Source organism: Vitis riparia, chromosome 14 (genome assembly GCF_004353265.1).
Source record: "Vitis riparia cultivar Riparia Gloire de Montpellier isolate 1030 chromosome 14, EGFV_Vit.rip_1.0, whole genome shotgun sequence".
Classification (NCBI taxonomy): domain Eukaryota; kingdom Viridiplantae; phylum Streptophyta; class Magnoliopsida; order Vitales; family Vitaceae; genus Vitis; species Vitis riparia.
In genome coordinates, this window is record NC_048444.1 from 19,182,384 (window position 1) to 19,193,290 (window position 10,907).

General features: G+C 30.8%; 1 protein-coding gene across 2 annotated transcripts; it reads left to right on the forward strand.

Moving 5' to 3' along the window:
* The first annotated feature begins 874 nt into the window (after positions 1-874).
* LOC117929733 lies at positions 875-7,405 on the forward strand. 2 transcript variants are annotated; one of them, XM_034850120.1, is made up of 7 exons: positions 875-1,110; positions 3,832-3,975; positions 4,634-4,701; positions 4,810-4,860; positions 4,983-5,042; positions 5,139-5,603; positions 7,033-7,405. In XM_034850120.1, exons 1-7 carry the CDS (start codon positions 987-989, stop codon positions 7,069-7,071), a joined length of 951 nt encoding a protein of 316 aa, XP_034706011.1. In that variant the 5' UTR covers positions 875-986; the 3' UTR covers positions 7,072-7,405. The 2 variants fall into 2 exon arrangements, with proteins under 2 accessions (XP_034706011.1, XP_034706012.1); XM_034850121.1 differs by having other exon boundaries at positions 1,062-1,110; positions 3,798-3,975.
* Positions 7,406-10,907: the final 3,502 nt, after the last annotated feature.

Sequence of the window (10,907 nt, forward strand, 5' to 3'; positions counted from 1 at the left end):
TTTTTGTGCATAGTCTTCCACAATTAATATGAGGTTTTTCAAATGCCGAATATAAACTTATTTTCTTGAACTTTTTGTTATCAAGAATGAAAGAGGAGTTGAAATTTTTTTTGACTTTTAATATTAGATTTGTAAAATAATTTTATTATGGCAACTCTACGGATAAAATATGTAAAATATTAATAATTTAATATTTTAAAATATTTTTTTTTAAATGAGGTGTTTGATAAAATTTTAAAAATATTTTTTAAAATTATTGAAAAATCACTTTTAGAGTCTAGTGCTTATATGGAAAATACTTTTATAAGAATTTGAAAAAGTAATTTTAATAGTATTTTTTTTTGACAATATATCACATAATAATGAACACATTTTTAACATTAATAAATTATCATAAAAGACATACAATTTGATTACAAAAACAAAATCTATACCATATATGAAAAAGTGAAGTATTTGTCTATTTTTTTTTTATCGTAAAATGCCTTATCATCCGACCATATTCATTTGAATCCTTTGAAACAATTTAATTCATTTAGATAATATTTAAAAATTAAATATTTAGATATTTAAGATAATAACATATATTCATTTTTTTAAATTAGATTATTTCAAGTTATAATTTAACTAATTTTATTAATATTTAAAAAATTAAATAATAATAAACCAGGTAATATTTAAAAATAAGATATTTACAAATTTTAAAATTTAAATAATAATAAATATCCATACTTTCAAATAAGATTGCATAGAAAGAAATTCAAGTTTATCTCTTTTCTATTCATTACAATCTTGACGTAAAGCATAATCTTAATATTTAACGGAAAAATAAAACTAACTCCAGCCAAAGTTATTTGATTTTGGTAAAGTTTCCAAAACAAAACTCCATACTTTCTATACCCACAAGCTCCATATTCATTGCTACACACTTCTCTTCGATTTTCTTTCATTCCAAACACCTCCAAGAAAGAAAATCTGGTGGAGAGATGACAGAAAGAAACTCCTGGAATTATAGAAACCCATGTTTGACCATGCACCAACCCTGGGCTTCACTGCTTGTTTATGGTATCAAGCGAATTGAGGGAAGGTCTTGGCCTGCTCCTATTAGAGGTAATCATATTAAACCCTACACTTTCTTTCAGTTATAAACCCTAAAACCATTTTTTTTTTTCCCTTTTTGTGGAGAATAGTAGGAAAATAAAATAAGTAAAATAAGCGTTTAAGGTTTTTTGGGGGTTTGTAACCGAGAAAATTAAGTACAGAATCCGCTGAGTGTGATACAAGTTTCTGGTTAAGTTGTATTGAGGTTTTGATTTCTTGTTTCTTTGTTTGTTTTAGGAAGCCAAACTTGTTTTTCCATGTTTTCTTGGTAGTCAAATCGAGAAATAATAGAGTATTAAGGAATAGAATGCTGAGAATTTTTGTTTTTCTTCTGTTCAGTTGGTTAAGACATTTAGGGTTGGAAAGTTATTTTGAAACTCTGATTTTGGTTTTTCTGTTATTTATTTGGGTTCATGATTATGGTCACTTTTTTGTTTTTGTTTTGTTTTGTTTGTTTGTATTTTTTTTTAATAATTTTCTACAGAATTTGGACTAATATTTAATGTTCAAATACTAAATTTAATGATTCACTCTTCTGTAGATTTTTCAAAATTTTCAACCTAGTTTTACTTTCCAAACAGTTCTTCAAAATTAAATATCCTGCCAAACAGCCATGCATTCTGATTTCCAACGAATTGTTGAATAGAGAGACCTAGCTTTTGAAAAGGGGCTAAACTATGTTCATTTCAAATTTCCTTCAATTTGATTCAAATCACATGTCAATGCCGTATATGTATTGACTTTTCCTGATGAGAAAACACTAATTACAACCATGGTTAGTTAAGCTAGTTTCTAGAATTTATTTTATCTTGATCAAGTTGAAGAAATTGATTGTCTTCTGATTGGGTTTGCAAGTTCATTATTATCTTTGATGTGACCAAAATGTGGAATGTGTGTGGCTTCTTTCTGTTACTTAGAGGCTTAGATCTTCCATTATTCTTCCTCTGCAATTTCACACTTTGCATTCAGATGGGATTTGCCCTCTGATTTGGGACCCTCGTCTAATGCATGGTGGGTGATTATACTGAGGTTCTTGGCTTGCACTGGAGAGGTTCTTTACCTGGAATGTTGATTACATTGGTAAAATTCTTCATTTAATGGTTTTCTTTGAAGTTGTTTGCCTTTTTGTCCTGTTCTCATGCTGCCTGTTTGAGATCCAACACCATCTTTTGTGAGCCATCTTTGGATATTGCTAAAATATCTGATACTGTGTGTATGTGTGTGATAAATGGTGCTATTGGGTTGTGACTTTCAGCCCGGGTAGAATTTGCAGCAGTCAAGAAACAGAAAATTGTCAATTTTCACATCAGCTACAACAGTTTTAAAAGACCTGTTCACTGAATCCTCATATGTGATGCATTAGATGCTAAAATATTTTTGATATTGCAAATATGGGTTAAAGAATTTGGTTAACTTGTAGGTTGCTGATAAATTAAAATTATGTCTACCATATTTTAAAGGGTTCTCTAAATTTATGCTTTTATTAAAGACCTTGTTTAGCTCACGTGCACACATAAAAGTGACTTCACTTGCTTTTAGCTCAAGAACATTATCTCAAATGGTGTTTTGGCATTGAAGATTTTTAGTAAGAAACTGCATTCTCAGCTATTGGAGGGTCTTGAATCTTTGGACAAGTCAATGAATTCTGTTCTTGAATAATTTTGTAAGCTAGATAAGCTAGGTAATAAAATTTTTATTAAAGGAACTAGATCTTGGGAAGCTAAAAATATGTGCTGACCCACAGCAATGACCTGCCACCAGAATATTGGAGTAACATTTTTTCCTGGGATTAGATATAAGAAGACTCAAGAACTTTACTTAAGGTTTTTGATGTAGCGTGTAGACCTTTATGTGAATTTTTAGAAGAGATATTCTGCATTATGAATAGGAGTGAGTACTTCACATGATTGGGGTGAATCTTGATGATGTTTTGTGCAAGTTGAGAATCATTATTTAAAGAGTCTTGAGGTGTACCATACCTCCAGTGGAAATGATTTACTGCAGAATTTTGTGATGGATGTCTTGTGTTTGGTTAGTCTTCACTAGGGTTGAACTCTAAGGCCAGACCCATAATTCTATAAAGAAGCTTTGTAACATTTTAGGAGGGGTAGTTTGCTATTCTGTCCTAGGTTTCCATCACCATTTTTTTGGGTGTGATGTTGGTGGGGCGTAGATGGAATAGGGAATTGTTTTAGGCTTCTTCAAGCAACAAATAATTCCTGCTTTTGGGAAAAGGGGAAAGAAAATTATTGCTAAGGGAGGCATTGAGAAGAGTTGTTAATTTCTTCTAATAGATTACCTTTGAGAAGTTTTGTTTAGTGGGAGCTATTGAAATTGCATAGCAATTCAAAGCTTTGGGCTTGAATCATTCTTTAATTTAACTTTACATCTTTGGGCGAGGACTTCATGTTAGCATGGATTTTAGAATAATGTAATTGTGTTCGTTCTGGTTTGATTACCATTTGTTGCTACCATCTATTAAACTCAAGGACACATCAGGCATATGTTTGAAATTTCATGAAAATTGAAGCTTTTTTCTACAGAGCATTTAAGACCTGAGTTGTTTGTTTAATCTAAGACATATATAACCATCTAAAACATAGAGATGAATTCATTGATTAAATCTTGAAGTGCCTTTAATTTTTTAAACCTGAAAGTTTGAATTCTTGTGTATGTTCTTTGTTCTTGAAAAGAAGGTATGCTGAGTTATAGGATTTCTCTCTTTTGAAGGCCGACTTTGGATTCATGCTGCTAGTAAGGTTCCTGATGAAGCTACAGTTAAAGCGATGGAGGAGTTCTACAAGGAAATATATGCAGTGGATGGGATTTATGATCTCAAGTTCCCAGAAAATTATCCTGTTTCACGACTTCTAGGTATTTATACTTTTGTAACTCTGATATGGCTTGACTTTTCTTTTTTATTTTGTTTTATGCTTTATTTATTTATTTTTATTTTAACCTATTTTGGTAACATTGTCAAGACATTTCATGTATAGATTGGTAATTGTGACTAAACTCTGTGAGGCCTGCCTATTTCCTGCTTTGAATTGAATTTTCAAGGACCTCTTTTGCTTGTTTTTTGGATAAGAAATTCTTCTCGAAAAAGAAAGGGTTATACCAAAAAAAACTAAAAAAAAAAAAAGAAATAAAAGAAAATGCAAAAGAAAAGAGAAATTGACACATTTTTTTTTTAAAATTTTTTGGGCATATTTTTGTTTTCCTCTCAAATCACAATAATTACGGGAGCAAGCATACCAGTAAACCAGTTAACCATGATTTGGAATCTCAATTTATTATGTACTCCAATATGGTGTTACCATATTGGAATCTATGAAACAATGACATACAGGTGTTAACAGTCCAATTTAGATACCTAAAAACGATTGACATGTCTATGGGCACAGCATATAATATATGCATGAAAAAAAAGCTAAGAGGGGTTGCTGCTACATGCCTCGGAACTTTCCTTTGTAATAGAATTCTTAATATATAAATGCTCTAACAGATCTGAATTGTGTCATCTGCGAAATAGGTTGTGTTCAAGTGGTTGGCTGTTCTAAACGTGAAGAACTAGCATGCTGGAAGGAGGTATCTGAAGGGGTGGGCTACTGAACTTTTATTCCATTTCTCTTATCCATGAAACACTGAGATACTATTTCATATTTCCCAGCGCTGTCTGAGTAATTTAGAACATCTTTTCCACTACAGGTGAGGCTGGAGGTACTAACAGATTTTTGCTGGCTTTGTGAACAGCCGCAGGTATCTATTTTCATACTGATATGCATTTACTATAAATTCCAGAATTACACTTAGTAGCTTACTGTTCTACTTAAGCATTTCTGAAGATGTGGATTGAATTAATTCTTCTCCAATCAATGTAGAAATTATTAGTTCCATTTGAGATGCGAGGCAACCAAGGTGTCTATGACTTGGAAAGGAAGGTAAATATAGAGCAAAGAACTAAAGCCTTTCTCTTTGTCACACATGCATGTGAACTTTGGACTAAGTTGTGTAACTGTGTAACACCCCCCACACAGATATATGAGGCTGCAGTTAGAGGTCTTGCTCCTGTTGAAAGTCCACTGCCTATAAAGTTCCCGCTTCCAAATCCACGCAATCCTTTTTCCTTGAAGCCAGGATCTATTTTTGCACGATTTCCTGAATCTAAAGCAACTGAAATGGAGAAATCGTCAACTCTCAGTTCAGCCATAGCTGGTGCACAAGCAGCAGCTACGCAATTCTCAAAGAAGGACCAGAGTTCCCACAATGATGCCATCCAGAATAGAAATATAATTAATGCCAAGAGAATAGGTCAATTTGAGAGTAAATCTTGGGAGAACAATAAATCACCAGCTGGAAACTTTAATAAAGGATCTAATAGAGGGACTCAGTTATTTGTTAAACAAGGGCAAAGCAGTTACTCTGAGCATGATGGAAGAATCAGTAGTCACAACCAGCTTCCTCGTGCAGGTTCAAATCAGCATCTGAGGCCTCCTTCTAAGGTATGCAAATCCTGGACTATTACTGTTGGAATTGATTTATGTTCTTCCTTAGAAAGATGAGCTCATTTGATGAACTATGTTGTTTGGACATTTTAATTGTCACTAAATGAAAAATTAATATTATCTTAGAAACATTTGAACCTTAACATGGCTATCCATAAAATAAATCACATCTGAAGCCATTTAGCGAACTCATATCTCATTACAATATCCTACGTCTCATCTGATTCAGTTACAAATCTGTTTTAAGACTGATTCAGATCTAATACCATTAGATGCTAGGTCCAAATCTAAGCTTCCTTCATGGCAACATTACCAGTTTTTTTCTGTTAAATGGAACAATTTTAAAGTATGTCATATGTACCCAATGGATTGTCAGACAGAAAAGGAACTGATTTATGGTCCATGTTGAGCAACCATGGGTTTCACATTGTTCATTGTGTCTTAGTTGCACACTTGTTTTTTTTATTCAGCTGTCTTCTTGTGTCCTGAGATCCAGTGAAATAGATGGATCTGATGCTTATAAATAAACTTCAAGTCTCTTCTGGAGGTTGACTACCATGTTCACTCATTTCCCCATTAAAATAAAAGTATACATCATTATAAAATTTGGTCCATGCCCTTGAGGACTCGAGTGGTAAGAGGTTGGGGTGGGATGAGGGAGGTTCCATGTTCAGTTCCAGGTAACATGAGGAAAGAAAACTAGAAAAGAAGGTTATCTACACTCACATATATAATATTTGGTCCTTGTTGTGAAGACAAATCTAGTGTCCCAAGTGAGGTTGTATACTTTCAAAACTAGTGGGCTGCAATATGTTACCTTGGGAAGTGGCTTTCTCAGAACATGTGAATTACTCTTTATGTGCAATGGACATGGCTGCTTGTTAAAACCAAAATGTTTGTCTTAAAATGGAAGGACAATGATGCCTCATTTTTTTTTCTTTTGTGGTGTATGTGTGTGGTTGCTGGGCAGTGGAAAGGCCATGTACACGGTTGTGCTGCTGTATATGATACTGCATTTGAAGGCCTGGCGCATGGCCTTCATGTCATTTGCTTGTGTGGCCTGAGTATAGGCTGGCTACATAGGTCTTATCTCATATTGTACTATGCATTATTTAGACAACAATAAAATGATGAATATGCTGATGGTGCTGATTGTTGCATAAGATTGTGACAACAAAATGTCTCACTCAAAACTATTTTTCTTCTCCTAATTATATTTTTAGTTGAAACAAATAAGAGGAACTTTTTTTGATAGGAGGGAAGCATAAGAACATTATCATAAATGCTTCACTCACAACCATTTCCACTCTTCTGATTATGTTTTCTGTCAAAGCATATGTTACTCTGGTAATTCATATCCTGATATCAAATTGCTGGATTATACTATCTATTTTGGATCATGCTAATTCCATCCATAAATTTTCAGATTTTTACAGATGCGATGAGAGAGCTGAGGCTATCATGATCCTTCATTATCGGGGAGGACCTTGTATATTGAACAATAATACATAGAGCATCGATCTTTATAATTGCACATGAAGATATAAGTGCAGCTCCATGGTTTCTCTTCCTTCCCTTCTAGTTTCTTGTATTAATAGGTCTTTAGTTCTTTCATGGTTCTAGAGCTCTTGTATGATTCTGGTCTCTAGTCTTCCTTTTTCTTTTAGTTCTTGTATTAAATCCTGGTTCTAGATCTTTGTATTATTTAGTTGTATTTGTTGCCACTAAAATAATGAATTCAAATTCTCAAGTAGATCAGTGTATTTTATGAAAATATACCAAGGATTTTTTATGGTTCAGGTTGAATCTGAAGTCTTCATGATTTCAGAATTTCATCTCATTTTATATGTGCCAATTATTTGCTTCTCACCAATCCATCATACAAATGAAAAGAGAAAGGGGCAGAGCCCAACTCTATAAATGCAATGGATGAACTCAAGAGACCTAAACTCCCCAATTCACTGCTAGAAATGATATCAATTGAAAATTGAAGGATTTTTTTTTAATGATATCAATTGAAAATTGTCTTTAAAATGTAAAACTTAAAATCAATCAAAACAACAAAACTAGTTTCTTCTTAAATAATCCCTTAATGCCATATCCTTACCTTCTCAAGAGACTGATGGTTTTGAATCTCTAATTTGGACATGTATGGTGAAGTTTTCCAGGAATTTAATGCTTCTTTGGGCAATTGGTGCCATAATGTATGTCAGTTTCCAGTGTTGGTGTGTTTGGCTTATGGGAAATGGGTTTGGACAATGAGGTACCGTCAGAAGATTTGACATGCATTAGTATTTACATTGGAAGTGAAGCCAATAAAATAGTGGATGCTTTACCCAAATTCTATCATAATTTATAGTTTTATTATTTATGATACATAGGCTTCTTAAAGGTACTAGCCAGAAGTTAGAATTATTGGTGTGATATTGAAAGGATTGTATTTCTTGGATCATGTTCTACAGCAAGGGCGGGAAAAAAAAAGGAAAGATATTAGAAAATGCATGTTACAGTGATTTTAGAAAATAATTAGGAATTTTTCTGCTCCTAAAGAACTTTTCATGCCAACAAATTTTGGTATTTGAAACCAATTTTTTTTTTTTTTTTTCTAAAAACTTTTTAAAGCATTCTTCGAAAGTGTGAAGAAAAATACAAGGGAAATAAAATGGAGAGAAAAAATAGAAGGAAGAAAAAAAAAGGATTTAAAATTAATAAATTATTTTGATATATTACTTCAATTTCTTTTTCTTTATTTAACTCCTCTATATAAAGATTAAATAATTTAAAAATTTCTTAATAATTTTAATTACAGTTGACTTTCTTTCTTATTTTTTTGTAACAAAACCAAACATGAGAAAACCATTTTTGTTTTTTTAGCATTTATTTATTTTTCTTTTCTTAGTACTTTTTGGAGCTTGACATAGCTTAAAAAAAGGAAAATCTAGAGAGTCTAGAGGGAAAAATAAATAAACTGGTTTCAATTCACTAGAGTTTGAAATACTTGAAATTTATAAAAGGAAAGTGTTTAAAGGATTTTAATGAAGTTTTTAAACTTTCAAATTTCATTAAGTTTAAGTGGAATTTTGGATTTGACTAAAGCAAATTTTATCGACACCCATAAATTATTAACTATATTTCATTCATTCCATTTTCTTGCTTAGATCACAGAAGTTGCTTATAATGACAGTCTATGATTATTTTTTCCACCTTATAAAACCACACTATCATCTTCTTCTAAAACATGATCATAATCCCTCATCCTCATTGCAATAAAAAGATTTTTTTTTTTTTTTTCTAAACCCAACCATTGTTTATGAATTAAACAAGTGTTAATTAAAGTTTATGAGAAAAAAATGAATATAAATTGCGCATTCATTCATGCTCAATCCATGTCTAGAAAATAATCGACTAATACCTACTTTAAGTAAAAGAAGCTACAAGCTTCTTTTCTCTATACAAAACAATACAACAACCATTTGCTTTTTTGATGAGGTATCATGGGGTTCATCAATCAAAATAGAAAAAATACAGCTTCTAGATCTTTAATAATAGCAATATTGGTGGTTTTAATTGTAGCCATTGTGGCAATTAATGTCTTTATGAATCTTACTTAGGTGTCAATTTAAGATTTTCAAGTGAATTTGTCAAAAATTTAAGAAAGTTTCATTGTTTGTTAGAATCTTCATATTCATTATGACCATGAAATATAATCATTGTTGCAAAAAAAATAAAAATAAAAATAAAAATAAAAAATCAATGAATATATTCAAAATAATTTGATATTCATTTCAAGTTTGGTTTGATTGTACGATTTAAAAAATGTGTTTCTAGATGTTGCTTTTGTTTTAATAAAACTTCATATTTACTTTAAGTATGGTTGTGAGTATTATAAGGGCATCTAATATGAATATTAAGAATTTGTTTGATAGTGATTATAGGAAGTGCTTCAAGCCTTTTTAACACTAAAAAATGTTTATCTTTCATGCATTAAAAATGTTAGAAACACTTTCTAGAATCATTACCAAACGCACTCTAATTTTTTTTTCCTTCAACAATATAAACAAAATGCAATATCTTTGGTTCATATTTATCGAACGAAGTTGTAGTGTTAAATCATTATGATATTTTCCAAAATTTAATTTCTTGAAATAAAGTTATTTTCTCGAGATTGATGAGAAAACCTTTTGCAAATATAATCTTTAAATATGGTCTTTAACATTAGGATTATAATTAAAAATCTAATTTTGTAACTCATGATATCTAGGAAGCTTTACTAAGTTAGGCTTTGTTTGGTAACTGTTTTTAAAAATGGTTCTTGAAAATTATTCTTTAATATTTTGTAGAACGAAAGTTTGGAAATCTAAAATATTTTAAACTTGTTTTATATGTTTTTAAATATGTTTCAAAATAACTTTTATATTTAATGATTTATTTCTAACCATTCTTTGTATTTTTATAATTATTTTGTAAACTAGCCCTAAAAAATAAATGGAAATAATTAAAAAATATTATATGAAAATACCCTATTTTCTATTTTTAAGAACAAAAAACTATTTTCTATTTTTTGGTTGTCAGATATGTTTTCATGATTTTTTGTTCTAGAGAATAGAAAACTATTCCAATCTAGAACGGAAAACTATTCCAAAAAACATTTACCATATAAGACCTTAATTTCTATTTGACTTTGTTTTAAATCATCATTATTTTCTTTTGAACGGGTGGTAATTCAAACTTTAACTAGTTTTCATTTAAAATATTTCTCTACAATTATTCCAAACTTTAATTTATAAACAATTAATGTTATTGTTAAGCCTCGAAATTTAATAGTACCAAAAAAGTAACTTATTATACTAACTTATCTCCATAAGCATTCAACATTCACCATAATAGATGACATATAATACTTGATAATGTGTTCCAAATAATGAAATATTTTCATCATAAAAGCACTTTGTTGTTCCCTTCTCATGCAATTTGCATATATGAGTAAACTTTACAAAAGTTACAAATCATGAGTTAGTAAAAATTTTATTAATCATTTAAGGAATAGATTTTACTAAAAAATCCAATAATAAATTTTTGTAATAGATGTAGTGAGATTTGAAAACATGTGTTCTATTGCATTTAACAACTCCTAAGCCATGATAGGACATAAATTCAAAATGTCGAGTTCCCTGCTGTGTCCTAAGCCATGATTACAAGCCATAAGACAATAAAATGAAGAGTTGAATAGGGAGAATGACTTATGCTCCTGTTTAAGGCTCAAACGAACCACCATTTTTGTCTTTTCATGACCACATTAAC